The sequence below is a fragment of the Stegostoma tigrinum genome, chromosome 4 (assembly GCF_030684315.1).
Source record: "Stegostoma tigrinum isolate sSteTig4 chromosome 4, sSteTig4.hap1, whole genome shotgun sequence".
In the NCBI taxonomy this organism is placed as follows: Eukaryota; Metazoa; Chordata; class Chondrichthyes; order Orectolobiformes; family Stegostomatidae; genus Stegostoma; species Stegostoma tigrinum.
The window spans coordinates 64,704,607-64,722,352 of NC_081357.1; the positions used below are offsets into that span (position 1 = coordinate 64,704,607).

General features: G+C 41.1%; 2 protein-coding genes across 3 annotated transcripts in view; one reads left to right on the forward strand and one right to left on the reverse strand.

The window, feature by feature from the left end:
• hsf2 (heat shock transcription factor 2) overlaps nt 1–14,727 on the forward strand; it is a 29,968-nt gene extending 15,241 nt beyond the window's left edge. Inside the window, exons 9-12 of one of the 2 annotated variants that reach the window (XM_048530653.2) lie at nt 4,426–4,674; nt 5,605–5,710; nt 11,093–11,162; nt 14,036–14,727. In XM_048530653.2, the coding sequence (XP_048386610.1) occupies nt 4,426–4,674; nt 5,605–5,710; nt 11,093–11,162; nt 14,036–14,334 (724 nt within the window). In that variant the 3' untranslated portion in view covers nt 14,335–14,727. Of the gene's footprint in view, nt 1–4,160; nt 4,207–4,425; nt 4,675–5,604; nt 5,711–11,092; nt 11,163–14,035 lie in introns of those variants that run through there. The other variant, XM_048530654.2, reaches the window with a different exon arrangement.
• Nucleotides 14,072–17,746, reverse strand: part of serinc1 (serine incorporator 1) — a 41,170-nt gene continuing 37,495 nt past the window's right edge. Inside the window, exon 10 of the mRNA XM_048530655.2 lies at nt 14,072–16,220. Coding sequence (XP_048386612.1) covers nt 16,082–16,220 — 139 coding nt within the window. The 3' untranslated portion in view covers nt 14,072–16,081. The remainder of the gene's footprint in view (nt 16,221–17,746) is intronic.

Here is a 17,746-nt window from a genome sequence, read left to right on the forward strand (position 1 = left end):
GCAGGCATAGGGTGGGGAAGTGGGCCTGGTGAGATTTTTTTTTGAAAGGGTAATAGACTTGTTGGACTGAATGGTCTGCTATATTGTAGGGTTTCTGATTCCATGAACTATTTGTGATTCTAGCAGAGCAGTTAAAATTTTAATCACTTCAAGCTCCACAGAGTATTTAAGAAATTTGAACGTGTGCGTCCTTGGAAATGAACTAGACCAGGCTTGCTAGAGGTACTTGTTCTTAGAATTGTAGTAAAGTTCAGAAGCTGTACCAGCATTTACTGATTCTGATACAAAGCTGCTGTTTCTTTTCAATATACAAGTGCTTGTGTTATTTCTGGTATGTGTTTAAAAGTCTTTGGCTCTTTATTATAAGGTGTGTTTTTTTTAACAGAAGTTTCTGGAAAAGTTCAGAAAGTCTGGCAGTATCTGTGAAGAGAAATAAGAGTTAATATTTTGGGTCCAGTGACCCTACTTCAGAACTGATAGTAGATAGGAAAAATGATAATGGGAACTGCAGATGCTGGAGAATCCAAGATAATGAAATTTGAGGCTGGATGAACACAGCAGGCCCAGCAGCATCTCAGGAGCACAAAAGCTGACGTTTCGGGCCTAGACCCTTCATCAGAGAGGGGGATGGGGTGAGGGTTCTGGAATAAATAGGGAGAGAGGGGGAGGCAGACCGAAGATGGAGAGAAAAGAAAATAGGTGGGGAGGTAGGGAGGGGATAGGTCAGTCCAGGGAAGACGGACAGGTCAAGGAGGTGGGATGAGGTTAGTAGGTAGGAGATGGAGGTGCGGCTTGGGGTGGGAGGAAGGGATGGGTGACAGGAAGAACAGGTTAGGGAGGCGGAGACAGGTTGGACTGGTTTTGGGATGCAGTGGGTGGAGGGGAAGAGCTGGGCTGGTTGTGTGGTGCATTGGGGGGAGGGGACGAACTGGGCTGGTTTTGGGATGCGGTGGGGGAAGGGGAGATTTTGAAGCTGGTGAAGTCCACATTGATACCATTGGGCTGCAGGTTTCCCAAGCGGAATATGAGTTGCTGTTCCTGCAACCTTCGGGTGGCATCATTGTGGCACTGCAGGAGGCCCATGATGGACATGTCATCTAAAGAATGGGAGGAGGAGTGGAAATGGTTTGTGACTGGGAAGTGCAGTTGTTTGTTGCGAACCGAGCGGAGGTGTTCTGCAAAGCGGCCCCCGAGCCTCCGCTTGGTTTCCCCAATGGAGAGGAAGCCAGACCGTGTACAGTGGATGCAGTATACCACGTTGGCAGATGTGCAGGTGGACCTCTGCTTAATGTGGAATGTCATCTTTGGGCCTGGGATAGGGGTGAGGGAGGAGGCGTGGGGGCAAGTGTAGCATTTCCTGCGGTTGCAGGGGAAGGTGCTGGGTGTGGTGGGGTTGGAGGGCAGTGTGGAGCGAACAAGGGAGTCACGGAGAGAGTGGTCTCTCCGGAAAGCAGACAGGGGTGGGGATGGAGAAATGTCTTGGTTGGTGATGTCGGATTGTAGATGGCGGAAGTGTCGTAGGATGATGCGTTGTATCCGGAGGTTGGTGGGGTGGTGTGAGAGAACAAGGGGGATCCTCTTTGGGCAGTTGTGGCGAGGGTGGGGTGTGAGGGATGTGTTGCGGGAAATGTGGGACACGCGGTCAAGGGCGCTCTCGACCACTGTGGGGGGGAAAGTTGCGGTCATTGAAGAACTCGGACATCTGGGATGACCTCTCAGTCTCCATCTCAGGCAACCAGCTTGTAACTGATGTCCATTTCAAGCCCACCGACTCCCACAGCTACCTAGAATACACCTCCTCCCACCCACCCTCCTGCAAAAATTCCATCCCCTATTCCCAATTTCTCCGCCTCCGCCGCATCTGCTCCCACGATGAGGCATTCCACTCCTGCACATCCCAGATGTCCAAGTTCTTCAAGGACTGCAACTTTCCCCCCACAGTGGTCGAGAACACCTTTGACCGCGTCTCCCGCATTTCCCGCAACACATCCCTCACACCCCGCCCCCGCCACAACCGCCCAAAGAGGATTCCCCCTCGTTCTCACACACCACCCGACCAACCTCCGGATACAACGCATCATCCTCCGACACTTCTGCCATCTACAATCCGACCCCACCACCCAAGACATTTTTCCATCCCCACCCCAGTCTGCTTTCCGGAGAGACCACTCTCTCCGTGACTCCCTTGTTCGCTCCACACTGCCCTCCAACCCCACACACCCGGCACCTTCCCCTGCAACCACAGGAAATGCTACACTTGCCCCCACACCTCCTCCCTCACCCCTATCCCAGGCCCCAAGATGACTTTCCACATTAAGCAGAGGTTCACCTGCACATCTGCCAATGTAGTATACTGCATCCACTGTACCCGGTGTGGCTGCCTCTACATTGGGGTAACCAAGCGGAGGCTTGGGGACCGCTTTGCAGAACACCTACGCTCGGTTCGCAATAAACAACTGCACCTCCCAGTCACAAACCATTTCCACTCCCCCTCCCATTCTTTAGTTGACATGTCCATCATGGGCCTCCTGCAGTGCCACAATGATGCCACCCAAAGGTTGCAGGAACAGCAACTCATATTCCGCTTGGGAACCCTGCAGCCCAATGGTATCAATGTGGACTTCACCAGCTTCAAAATCTCCCCTTCCCCCACCGCATCCCAAAACCAGCCCAGCTCTTCCCCTCCACCCACTGCATCCCAAAACCAGTCCAACCTGTCTCCGCCTCCCTAACCTGTTCTTCCTCTCACCCATCCCTTCCTCCCACCCCAAGCTGCACCTCCATTTCCTACCTACTAACCTCATCCTACCTCCTTGACCTATCCGTCTTCCCTGGACTAACCTAACCCTCCCTACCTCCCCATCTATACTCTTCTCTCCACCTATCTTCTTTTCTCTTCATCTTCGGTCCTCCTCCCCCTCGCTCCCTATTTATTCCAGAACCCTCACCCCATCCACCTCTCTGATGAAGGGTCTAGGCCCGAAACGTCAGCTTTTGTGCTCCTGAGATGCTGCTGGGCCTGCTGTGTTCATCCAGCCTCGCATTTTATTATTGTAGATAGGAAAATGTTGATTTGTATGCAAAAGATAGAGAGGTGAATGGGGTAAGGAGTAAACAATAGGTGGGGATAGAGTCCAAAGGAGAGAAGAGCAGTTGGGTTGACAAAGGAGTTATAACAATCTGGCTAGGACGGTGAATAGTCATTAAAGGCAACAGTTAGTGACGAACAATAGGTAGTGCATAATGGCAGACTGTGATAACAAGGCCTGGTGTGTGAGGTAGGGGCTTGGACATAGGAGTTCAATAATTTTTGGGCCTAACCCCTCTATCCTAACCCCCTACCCTACCACCAGGCCTTTTTATCACAGTGACTAACAGGTAGTGTGTAATAAAAACAGAAATAGCTGGAAAAGCTCACCAGGTCTGGCAAACATCTGTGAAGAAAAAAAAATGAGTTAAAGTTCCGGGTTGGTGACCCTTCCTCAGAACTGAGTTCCTGATTTACAACATCCACAGTTATTTCGGTTTTTATTTAGGTAGTGTGTATGGCAGATTAACAGTCCCTCACAAGGAATCAAGGGCTACGGGGAGAGTACAGGGAAGTGGAGTTGAAATGCCCATCAGCCATGATTTAAATGCCGGAGTGGACTTGATGGGCCGAATGGCCTTACTTCCACTCCTATGTCTTATGGTCTTATTAACAGCTATTCACCCTCCCAGGCAGATTATCATCAACTCCTTTGTCTATCCGACTGCTCTTCTCTCTTTGGGTTCCATCCCACCTATCGCTTACTCCTTACCCACTCCCTAACTTCTGCATATAACCCAATGTTTTCCTAGCTACCATCAGTTCTGAGGAAGGGTGACCGAACCTGTAACGTTAACTGTGATTCTTCACAAATGTTGCCAGACCTGCTGAGCTTTTCCAGCAACTTCTGTTTTTGTTCATGATTTACAGCATCCACAGTTCTTTCAGATTTTTTCCTTGTTTATCTACATTTCTGTACATTAAAACTTGATTTATTACTAAAATAAAGTCTGAACTATTGCATGCTTTTGTTTTAGTAAAAGATCACCAGTTTTTAAAAACAAAACTCTCATTTATGAATTGAGCCAAGTTCCTGCTGAGGATCTAAGTTGTCTGGTTCTAACATCAACAGGGCATTACCAAATAACAATTGGAGGCACTAGATCATAATACTTGCAGAAAGTGTGAACAACAAAAACTTCATGGGAGACCCACAGAATCACTTCTAAGTTGAGTGATGTGTTATTCAGATTAGCTAATGTTTGAAGTTTGAGTTTGATATGTTGTGGTCATTGTTCTAATTTCAGTGTGTAGCTTCTCACAGTCTGTGAAAAATAACAAAATTAAGAAGTCTTTCCTATTTCATTTGTAAAGTCATTTTTTTTTTGTCCTTTTAGTGAACTGCCCAAAGTCGTACAACAGGACAATTCTTTGTGCGAAGAGACTACTAAAAGTCAGGAACAACTTCCCACATCAGAGATAATGGATGTGTGCAGTACTGATAATGTTATGAACACTATGATGAATGACAATGTTGAAACAACAAACGCTGAATCATCAATCAGTTCTGAAGATCCTATTTCTATGATGGACTCCATTTTGAATGAGAATGCAGTTATTTCACAGAACATAAACCTTCTTGGCAAGTGAGTAAATGTGAGGAATGTTGTGATGGTATATTTTGATATATTATGAGCTCCCCACTATCTTGCCTTTTTTCCTTTTAGCCAGTATAATTGAAATTAAATTGTGTAGTCATGTAGATGTAGATCTTGCTTCGTGCAAAGTGTATTTTCCTGTTCATCTACACACATTTATTCATTGTACAGTGTTTTGAAGTGACCTATATTGGTATGTAAATTCATGTTTGTACTTTCTGGGCAGCATCCTACCAGTGTGAGCCACTATCTAAGACTCTGGATGTGCAGCAATAGTTTTATTAACTGGCAGTTATGGCACCAGGAGTGTGCCAGTTGATCACATATTTCGGTTGATTAAGAGGCTTACATAATCAACATAAAAACACACACTTAGTAACAGAAATGTAATGCAAGAGGTATACACATCACTGTTATAATTTACAGCATAAATCACTGAAAATAATATTGCAATTTTGCCTTCAGTAAAACTTACCAGCAGAGAGCCTTCTCACTGGCACCCTTAACTGACCACTCTAACATCACAAGTGGTCATGAAAATACAGTAAACTTAAGGTATTTGAGATATATACTTCTGCTGGTTTAGCGAGAATGCTGGTTTATACGGTACCATTTAAAACAAAGTTTGCTGGGGTTTGCTGTGGTTTAAAAGTATGTTATTTTTAAGATTGATATCAATTTTTTTAAAACCTGCAGATTAAATTTTATGTATTTTACTTGATGTAAAATGCTGAAGTTTGTGAATTTGAGCTTATTGATGGATCAGCATGCTAATGATTACATACATGTATGCATTATCCAAATGATTTACTGTTGAGTCATTTTAGTCACAGTTCACATCAAATCATTGAATTCTTGCTTGAAAGCTTGATGTTCAGTCAATAGAAGATTTATGCTTGTTAAACTTTGATCTTGCAGGATAGAACTTATGGATTATTTGGACAGTATTGACTGTAGTTTAGAAGATTTTCAGGCAACGTTATCGGGAAAGCAGTTCAATGTCGATGCAGAGGTTCTGTCAGATGTAAGTACATGTCATATAGTTACGTCCTCCTTCAATCTTTGATTTTATCTCAAAGTTGAATTCTAAACTGTTCTTTCATCTTCCATACTAAAGGTTGTTCTATAAGCTAAAACTATGCAATCTTCGATTTGTTACAGATCTGAAGGGGGCTATTCGGCCCAACATAGCCATGATGGCTGTCCAAATGAACAATTCACTTAATACCATTCTCCAGCCTTCTCCTTGTAACCCTGCAGATTCTTCCTTTTCAGATAACATTTTATTTTCCTTTTGAATCAAGGTCAAGGCACTTTTGCCCGTTGTTCAGGAACACTCACGTAGCTTCTATACACATATTCAGCAAAGGTGCTTCACATAGAAACACTCCATGAGGAAGAATGGTATTTTGCCATATCTTAGGCAGATATGGAAAAGCAATCTTGTCGTTAAGTCTTTGCTTTGCAGAAAACCAGTTTATAGCCAGTTAATTTGCCAACTTCATACATCATGATGCTTTCAGGTTGTTTATTGGGTCTCACCCAAATCAATAGGTAAGTTTTCAATCTGTTCTTGGTCTAACATTCTTCACTATTAGATGGACAGGGACTCATTGTGCTTATTATTTTATGATCCTAACTGATATTATCACTGGGCAAGTCAGATTCCACAGTGAAATGTAGCCTGATAGAATTTTTAAAATGAGATAGTATCACAGTGAAATGCAAGCAGACAGTGCTGTGGATCGGTTTTAACAATAAAACAGAAGCTTATTAGACAAAAATAAAGATAAAATAGGAAAAAAGTAAACTCTTTGCAAGTTTAAAAAAAACTCACATGAAGAATGAACTGAGAGTAGACCATTCGGCCCTTCAGGACTGCTCCTCATTTTAATACAATCCTGCCTGATCTGATTGTAATCATATAATTTGGTACATTGTGACATTGGTTTGATTCCTGTATACTCCTGATATTATTTCATCACCATAATAATCAAATTTATCTATCTCTGCCCTAAAAATATTTAAAGAATCTTCATCCAATACCTTTTTTGAGGAAGGGTATTCCAAAAGCTCGACCCGCTTGGAGAAAATTGTTTTACTCATCTCTGTCTCAAATGCTTGACCCCTTATTTCTTAAATTGGCTCCTAGTTCTGGATTCTGTCACAAGAGGAAACATCCTTTCCATGTCCATCTAGTCAAGCCCCCTCGGGACTTTATATTTCAGTTAAGTCCCCTCTCTGATTCTTTTAAACTCTAGAGAATGCAGGCCCCGTCTGTTTAACCTTTCCTGATGAGGCAATCTCTTTATTCCATGTACTACTGTAATAAACCTCTGAATTGTTTCCAAAGCGTTGACAGTACTCCATATGTTGTGTCATCAATGGCCTGTAAAAGTGAAACAATACTTCCCTCACAGTAAAAAACATTACATTCTATTAGCTTTCTTGATTACTTGCAGTACATGCACTCCATTGTTCTAGAACATGCGAATCTTTGCGTCTCAGAACTCCAGCATATGACCATTAAATATGATGTTTTTTTAATTCTGTCAAAATGGAAAGAAAGCCATGGAAAGTTTTATACTTTCCTACCTTATACTCCATTTGCCAGATCTTTGCCCAATCTCTTAACATATCAGTATACTCTGACAACCCATTCTCTTATGTATCTTTGTAGTGTCATGAAACTTAGCAACAATGCCTTTGGTTCCTCCACCATTCGGAGACATTGTAAAGAGTTGTGTCCCTAGCACTGACACTTGTGGCCACTCGTAACGTTCTACCAACTTAAAAAAGACCTATTTGTTCCCACTTTTTGCTTTTGCCAGTGACCTAATCTTCTTACCCACAACATTGAGCTTTTATTTCCCCCACAATAACTTTTTTGATGTGGCATCTTATCAAATGTCTTCTGAAAATCTAAGTACAATGCATCCACTTGTTCCCCTTTATCCACAGCCCAAGCTACTAGTAAGATTAGTTCAACATGATCTTTCTTTGAAAAAGCGACGTTGGATCTACTTGATTAGCTTGAACTTATCCAAGTGTCCTGTTATAGTGATTCTAATAATACATCCTAGTCATAGAATCCCCACAGTGGAGAAACAGGCCAACCGGCTCAACAAGTTCATGCCATCCCTCTGAAGAGTATCCACCCAGACCCATTCCCCCCAACTCAGTGTTTCACATGGCCAATCCGTCTAACTTGCACACCCCTGGACACCATGGGCAATTTAGCATGGCCAAACCACTTAACCTGCGTGTCTTTGGACTTTGGGAGGAAATTGGTGCACCCAGCAGAAACCCACACAAACGTGGGCAGAGTGTGCAAACTCCACACAGACAGTTGCCCAAGGTAGAATTGAACCCGAGACCCTAGCACTGTGAGGCAGCAGTGCTAACCACAGAGCCATCGTCCCAACCTCGTATTTTCCCTATGACAGATAAACCTTGATAGATTTTTCAAACACATTGTATCTTGCCATATTCCAGCACGGTCACTTTACAGTATTCAAAGACCAGTCACATCTACAGGTTTGATTTGACTGTTTCTTTCAACTCCTGATCTTGAAAGTTTGATAGCCTCTTTGAGGATTCGCAGAACTGAACTTGAGACTTTCTCAGCTTTAATAATCCCTTCTCTGTTCTGACCAAACACTTCTAGTGTCAAATATTCAAACTGAAATTCTTGACATAGAGGTAACCTGTTTCTTAACAGTTCTAAACTGTCTCCTTTCTTCAGGAAAAACTCCATGCATCTAACTTCCATCAGGTCCTCTGCAAACTGGAAAGAAAAGCTCTCCAAGCAATGGATTTTACCCTGAGCAAGACAAATTTCCAGATTCTTCTAGTTGAATACAATTCAATGCTGTTAATATTTATCTCCACTCACAAAACTCTTCATTTTGCAAACAAATTATCATTACCATTCTAGGAACACACACTCGCATGCAGATTGTCAAAAAAAAATCGCTCCAGAAATGCTGGCATTATTCATTAAATTTCCCCCATTCACACAGACCAAACCCCCTTCATGCCTTGTGTGGCAGTGGCTTATGGAGCCAGAAATCAGTGCTGAGCACAGGACATTAGAGTGCAGCGTGCATCTTGGAGGAAATATTTTATGCCACTAGATCAAAGTCGAACCTCTTAAAATAAATCCTTTTACACCTTCTATCACAATTTCATGTAAAAGTTAATGTTTGTTGGTAGTACATTAAAATACCCCAGACACTGCTTCACCATAAGGGCTAATGATTGAATATGTTAGGGAGAACATCCTAGAATCACCTTCCTTCTAAATGAAGGATGATTGATTTACTAAGCTATGTGAGATTGGCCCTTTTTTCTGAACCTCATGAGACAACATATTAGGGAAGAGGTTCGGTTCATGGGAGTGAATGATGTCTTATCCAGCAGAACTATTCATGGACCTGACTAGTTCTGATGAGTGCACAATTTAAAAAAAAAAGTTCAACTTGTCTCCATTTTAGCAATGTTCAAAATGGTTAACTTGTTAAGTTACTGAGAAAGGGAATGGAACCAGTTATATTTAAGTTTTGCCCTTGTTGAAAACTTAGTTTTATAAAAGATAAAATCCAGGCGACTGCATTCTCCATGACAGATTGTATTTTTATGTATAGAGATAGCTTGGATTCCTCTCTCTATGTAAAATACTTGTCCATTGTGTGGTGAAAATGTAATTTGCTAAAATACAGCAGTGTTCGTCAAAAACAAACCATTCAGGTGGTAATTCAAATGCATTGAACCAGCAAAGCGTCTCAACTGCTACAAAAATATCATAAAGCCTCTGGTGTTTTATTAACATTTATAAAGCTGGTTGTAACTTTGTACATGACAACTGAATTCTAGAAACAGAGTTGCAAAGGAAATATCCTGGAATGTGATGTTTATTCCTGAATTGCCCTTCCAGTTAATGCATCAGATATCTGTTTATAGAATAATTTCTTGATTTCTCTTACCTTGCAAGAAAACATCTGTAAACATTATTTATTTTTGTCTCTGTGATCATATGATGGTGTTATGCTGAGCACTGAATATCATCTGCAAGTCCTGAGTATTATAGAGCATTGGTGAGACCACATCTCACCCTATGTGTGGTTTTAGTTTCCATATTTAAGGAGGAATCTAAGTGCGTTGAAAGCAGTTCAGAGAAAGTTTACTAAACTGATACCTGGAATGAAAGGGTTGTCTGATATGGACAGGTTGGATAGTCTGAGTATTTCCACTGGAGTTTAGAAAATTCTCCCCATGTTTCTGTGGGTTTTCCTCCTAGTGCTCCAGTTTCTTCCCACAGCCCAGAGATGTGCAGGTTAGGTGGATTGGCCATGGTAGTTGGCTCATAGTGTCCATGGATGTGCAGACTAGGTAGACTGGTCATGAGAAACACAGGGTTACACAGAGTAGGGGTGAGGATCTCCCTGCTCCACCTAACAGCTTTGCATGTTACTGGGCCGGCACGGTGGCTCATTGCTTAGTCCTGCTGCCTCACAGTGCCAGAGACTCTGGGTTGATTCTAACCTCAGCTGACTGTCTGTGTGGAGTTTACACATTCTCCCCGTGTCTGTGTGGGTTTCCTCAGCATGCTCCGGTTACCCCTCTCAGTCAAAGGATGTGCAGGTTAGCTGGATTGGCCATGGTAAATTTCTGTGTCCATGGATGTGCAGGCTAGGTGTATTAGTCAGGGAATAAGAGGGTTACTCAGAGTAAGGGGGTGGGTCTAGGTCATTTGGTCATTGGAGGGTCCGTGTGGACACAATGGGCCGAATCGCCTGCTTCCACACTGTAAAAGGACAAAGTTGAGAGGTGACTCAATTGAAGTGTAAAAAGATCCTGAATGGTCTTGACAAGATGTATGTGGAAAGAATGATTCCACTTGAGAATAAGTCTGGAATGTGGAGTCTTCCTTTAAAAGTAGGGATAGCCCTTTCAGGACAGGAAGGAGGCAGTGTGTTTTTCGGGTTGTATGACTTTGGAATTCTCTCTACCTTGAATCAGTGGACAAGAATCATTGAATATTTTGAACTCACAGGGCTGCAGTCTCGTTACACTAGATAATCAACTGGGATATGAGTATGTGGAATTCAAAACACAAACAGATCTGTCTTGATCTTATTGAATGATGGGACAGACTGGAAGGACCATTGGTTTACTACTTTGAATTTGCGTGTTTCTATGAGGTCCAGGGGAACATTGTTTCTAATTATGTAAGGATCACATTAAGAATTTTAAGTGAATTTCCTCTCCACTGAATGTCAGAGAATCGGAAGGATGTCGAACATAAATGAACTGAGATTCTAAACCATGTCAGATATATACAGTTCACTAATTCACATTAGTTTGATATGATGTTCATGCACAAATTCCTTTTCCTCATGCCTAGGTGTCAAGTGTGAAAGAAAATCGAAATGGAGCTGAATCCAAAGTGGATGAAAACAAATCTTCTGATACTGGTTAGTGCTTAGGATTTGTTTTTTTTTCCTGTTCATTTGGAAATTGGCAAACTAGGATCCACAGTTGGTGGAGTTGCAGGAGGCAGAGGCCAGTGCTTGAAGTAGAGGTGGTACAGTAGTTCAGTGGTTAGCACTTCTGCCTCACAGCGCCAGGAACCCAGGTTCAATTCCACTCTCTGACAACTGTCAGTGTGGAGTTTGCACATTCCCCTCGTGCCTGCGTGGATTTCCTCTCGGTGCTCCGGTTTCCCTCCACAGTCCAAAGATGTGCAGACGAAGTGGATTGGCCGTGCTAAATTGCCCGTAAAATGTGTGGAAATAGTGGGTTATAGAGAGATGCTTATGGGTGGGATGTCTGAGGGTTGGTGTGGACTTGTTGGGCAGAGTGGGCATGTTTCCACACTAGGGATTCTATGATCTGTTTTTCCAACTGGAGGTCTGTGCCCAGTGGAATCCCACATGGTCAGTGGTGGGGCCCCTTGCTGTTTTTGGTTTATATAAATGAGTTTTACATAAATTACATAAAGTTTATATATGAACTTGTAGTTGCAACTTGTCATGGTAACAGTGTACTGTGGTGTCTCCCTGTTGGCCCTGATAACTGAATTCTGGAGGGACTTTTAAGAGCTCTGTACAATGATCAAATATTTTGAATAGATGTACATTCTGTCTGTGCAAATGTATTTTGAGCTAGCCTTGAGACAAATTGGCATCCTTAAAACATGATTAGGGATGTAAATTTGTGGCTGAAAGATTAGTATGGGAGAAGTGGGTTTCAGTTCATGGGGCACTGTCACCACTGTTGGGTAAGAAAGTCCTGTTCTCTTATGGAGAACATTTGAGCCATGCTGGGACGAGTGTCGTAGTGAATTGTACTATTAGCATTGTAGATAGAGCTTTAAATTAATAAATGATGGTGTTCGTGAAGTGGTGAGTTGTGATATAGTGAGAGAGACCCTATGTGGAATCATGTTGGATGAAAGGCATGGGTGGGAGTCATCTATAGGTCCCTGAAGAGTTGTCTCATACTGAGACATGTAGAAAAGTTACAGCCCGTGCACTTCAGAAGGAAAGATCAAAAGGATATTATTTAAATGGAGCAAGACACCTTTCAAAAAAAAAAGCATCCATATCCCTCAGTGATGCAGTGTATAAAGCAGAAAGCTAGCATGCAGATACTTTGTGATTAAGATAACAAATGATATTTTGGCCTTTCGTGCTAGGGGTTGGACTTTAAAAAGGGGGAAATCTAACAACTGTACAGGGTGTTGGTGAGGCCACACACACACAACACTGTACGGTTTTGTCCTTGTCTTGAACAAAGGATATACTGGGATTGGAGGCAGTTCAAATGCAACTCACTACACTACTCCCTGTGTTGGAGTTGACGAGCAGGGATAGCTGAACAATTTAGGCCTTTTGATTAGAGTTTAGAAGAATGAGGAGCGATATTATTGAAACATAGAAGATTGAGGAAATTTGACAGGGTAAATGTTGAAAAAACATTTACCCTAGTGGAGGAATCTCAAACTAGGTGACATAATTGTAGAACAAAAGGGACATTAATTTAAAACTGATATGAAGGAATTTCTTCTGAGGGTAGTGAATGGCTGGGATTCTCTACCCTGGAGAGTTGTGAAATCAATGGAAGTATTGAAGTAGATAGTGGCTTTTTTTGAAATCTTGAGGAGTTAAGGATGGAGACAGATTGGCTGTATCTTATGAAATACCAAGGTGGCTTCACAAGACTGCCAGAGTCACTTCCTCTTGATTGTGTACCACATGCTAACACCTCTGTGGAATAGTACATAGCTAGAAATAGTCTTGAAGTAATCTGTGACGTTGACCAAAAAGGTATGTATTTGATTGCTGTGCTGTTGCTTAGCTAGGCTGTAGGTTTACTCTTGTGATTGTGGTGCAAGTTCCCAGACATTAGTGGAGTGATTGACTGAATAGATTTGCCTTTGTTGTGTCTGATGTCTAGAGTTGCCTGCTGATCTATCGTGCTTAAGATTTTCTAATCAACCAGTTCAGAGATGTTACTATATACCTCGAGTGTGGGGCTTGAACTTTGACACCCTGAGCAAGAGGTCCAGACACTACCACTGCACCACAAGAGTCCCTAAAGGTTAACGTTCTGGTACATATTTTCTAATCAGCCAGCTCAGATGTTATTGTGCACCTCTGGAGCAGATGGGACTTGAACCATGACTTCCTTGCTTAGATGTAGGGACACTAGCAATGCACCCGAGAGTCCTCATCTAGTTTAAGATATTTTTAATCAGGGTGTCCAGATGTGTTATTGCACACCTCTAGGAGCAGGTGAAACTTGAACTCAGGTCTTTGGACTCTCACTACTTCTGCACTGAGAGAAATCACTAATCTTTTTTTAATTATCCTATTAACATCTTTCAACAGGTTGATTAGTAATTACATGCCTCAGGAACAACTGGGCCTTATAATCTAGGGGTAGAGACACTAACATTGTGCTTCAAGAGGGCCTTTTCATCTGGTTTTAAAGTATCTTTAATCAACTTGTTCAGACCATCTATCACCAACCTCTGGAGCAGGTGGGACTTCAACTTGAGCCTCTGCGTCCAGGATAGGGACACTGTCACTGAAGTACAAGAGTGTTCTCCTCTGGTTTAAATCAGTTATGTTGTGATTAGGTACAACTTTGTTGCTTGATATTGTTGTCTAGAATTAGATGCCAGACTGGTTTATTTTGCTAGCTTGTTGTTTTGCTTTATTTTTCCTAAAGCATTTTTCCCAATACAGCATGTGATACTTTTATACGAAAGTTAAAGTTACTGCCTGCTTGGATTTCTGTCCTCTGTCTTGCATTAAAAAGCTCATTAGTGGTTTACTTGCAGGAAAGCAACTGATGCAATACAATATGTACCCTGTGCTAACTTTCTTGGATGGAAATGCATCCTCTTTATTGGAAAAGGAAAACACTACTTCAGGCCTTAAGTGTACATGTGAAGACAATCACCTACAGAAAAATGAAAACACAGAAAAAGTAGAACAGGAAAATAAGAAGAAAACCAGTCAACTTTTTAAATTAGAACCTTTAACAGAAGAAGAAGCAAGAGAAGAAACACTGTTTTACCTTTGTGAATTGACTCCCTCTAATAGTCTAGATGGTGAAAATTCTTTACTGGACAGTTAGCCAATAAGTTTAACTATTGTTATTCAACATTCAGCTAAAGACTAACTTAACTTGAAACATTTAATTTATACTGTAAGATTGGTTTGTGTAGTTAGTGTCCTGTATTGTTTCATGTAAATATGTTGTAATCAATTTTTGCTAATATATATAAAGATCTTGTTCCCTGTACTCTTAAATTCCATCAGAAATGCAGCTTTATGTAAGTTTAATTTTTTTGTACTATTGCTGTGCCATTACATGGCATTGTTTTATGTTGTTGCTTAAAGCAACGATGTGTGAAATACCTTGCAATTTTGTATTGTGCAAATATCATTTGCCCCAAACCTAGCTTGGGACAACTGAATGCACCATTCTACATTCCATGACCATTAAAAAAAAACTACTATGATCCGATTTTTGGATTAAGCTTCTGTGTTGTTGGTGTTATAACCAGATCTATTTGCATTTTTCAGGAGTATATATTACATCTCACCAACAAAATATACCTTGTAATTCTTTGAGTTTGGTCATCTGTGATGCAAACAGCTTAAAGTTTAGTGCCTTAATTTAGTCCTCCAGTAATGAAATGAAGACTTATGCTTCACTATGCAAATATACTTGGATTTGCATGGTAGAAGAATTAATTTGGTCCTACCATGGCTTACTCTTGATAGGTGTGAGTGTTGATATAGTGCTATCAATAAGAAATATACATTTGCTTTGTCTGAAGAAAATTTAATCATGTAAATAAGTGGAAAACATCTCTTAAAAGGAAAATGATTAAGCAGAAAATAGACTAATAAATGTATGTGGCATATTTTTTTCAGAATTAGGCATATGATACCTTCCATCATTAATACTGAATTTTTAACGTCATGGCAGTAGGAAGGAATGTTTCCAAGCAATCATTTTACTAAGGCCACAAAAGGTCAATAACTCAGGCCTTTAAAATATGAGCAGTAACTATACATCTGTTATTACTAACAGCAAGAATAGCTCAGTTACCATTATGCATGCAAAAATAACAGTACTTTAAAAGACAAAGACAATTGGGCAATAAACTACATTCAGTTCCTGTACTTGAAGATACCATTATCCTATATCAATCAGTATCAATTGTAAATTTATACTTAAGTTAATCAGCCTAGGTCAAATGATCAGTGCAGACATTAGATATTCATTCAATACCATTTATAACTATGAATCAGCAAGATAATTTATGCTGTTTACAATAACATCCACAACAGAATTCACGCCCTGTCAACTTCAAAGTTGGGTCAAAGCAAGGTTAGTCAAATATCAGCAGTATTAACTGACTTAACTCATTTACATTTTGTGCACACTAAAAGCAATTCCTACACAACCATTTTACACAATGTAATCTATACAAATGCTGACAAAGCCTTAGCCTAGACAAACAAGCAAAGCTAAAAACAAAAGACCAATCAATCAGACATTTCAAGACATTGTTTTTCTTAAATAAGTTGCTTTTTCCACTTCTTTAGAAGTGTGGGCACATTTAATTTTTGAGATTGTCACACATTCAACAATCTACAAATCAAATATTTTACTTCAGTAATTAGCATTTAATGTGCAATTCAGCAAAAATAACTCCATGTTTAGTCCAATTATGCAATAAAATGGAGAGGAAATAAATATCACATGGCAGAACACACAATTAGTTATTTAACACTGCATTTAGATTTCAGTTGCATAAACCCAGGCATGTCAACAGAAAACATTAACTGTTCATGCTTCAGTTTATGCTTCAATCAAAATCACGAGTTGTCAGCACAAGTGGAGCAACCAGGGTCCACCCATATAGCATGATGCAGATCCAACTAGAAGAAATCTTCACCCAAACTGACGGCCATTTACTCGTCATTATTTCGTACGAGGAATCAGGGCTGCAAATGGAAAGAAAACCATATTTGTTGCTTAGATATTAGTTTTCTAAATAATGCCATACTTTAAAATTAAGTATCCTTCACAATATCACTCCAGTTACTTACCCTATTTGCATCCTTAATGGGTTTGGCAACAGTTGCAAATGCTCCACTACTTTGGCAAGATTGCTTTCATAGGATCAATTTTCCAACTTGTTCTCCCCAGGACTCCTTGGTCCTCACTTCAGAAGGGCATGTATTAAAAATTCTAAGCTTTCCAATTATCAATCTTTAGAATACTTTAACAGGATATGCTAGATTTTCTGACTTGAGCACTCAGTGGCTAAGGTTTTCCACCATGAATACAAAAGCAGTGAATTTCAAGTAAACTCAAATGGTGGGAATTCTCACCCAGTTTCCACACATGCACACTTTTTGAGGGAATGCTAGACAAGACGAGTCCATGGCACAAGCAGCTGTTCATCTCCACAGTCCGGGTGGACTGAGAGAAAAAAAGGAGAGCAACAGCAATTTGGTATTCTATCGTAAAGGTAACACATTAATGCTTCTACGGCCACAAACATGACACCAGGATAGCACATCGCTTCCCTGACACCAGGGCCAAGGATGTAACTGAGTGGCCACAGAACATACAGAAGGGCAAGGGAGAAGAGCCAGAGGTGGTCAAGGCTGGGAGTAGAACAACCAAGGGTGTTCAATCTTTGAGACAGGGAAGAAGAATAAGGAAGTAGGGTGGTGTTGCTAGTGAAATATGAATTTGGTCAAATAGTGAGAAAGGGCAGCGTACTTCAAGATTTTCTCACTCAATCAGACAAGATGGAGCAAAGAGGCAACAAAGGGCAGAAAACAATCGGAATTATTTATAAACTTCCAAATCAGTAGTGATCAGATTGGTGTTGGTATTAAACAGGAAATCAGAGATACATGCAAAAACACTGAACAAGTCAGATTTATTCATCTTCCAAATTGTATTAGTTGAGATTGGTTGGCTCGCTGAGCTGGTTTCTTGTTTCGCGGATGTTTCGTTACCATGCTGGGTAACACCCTCAGTGCCGCCTCCGATGAAGCATCGGTGTGTTTTGCCACCTGGTTTTTAAACTCTTTTAAACTTATAAACAACACACTCACTGGAATAAAATTCACCTGAGAGGAGGAGAAGAACAAACAGCTCCCATTCCTGGGTGTCACGGTAGAGTGCAAGACAAATGGGGAACTGCAAATGAAAGTACCCTGAAAAGCCACACACACAGACCAGGTACTGAACTTAAACAGTAACCATCCCAGCACACACAAAGTTGCGTGCGAACACTATTTGAAAGGGCAACAACACAGAACTATGCCAAGAGGAAGAATAATACCTCTTCGAGGTTTTCAAGGATAATGGAAATCCAAAGAACTGGGTCAGAAGATGCCTACATGATCAGCATCAGAAAGATACTACACGCCCCAACACACTCATCACACTACCCTATATCAGAAACATGTCGGAACTCAACGCAAGACTCCTACGACTACTGGGCATCAGT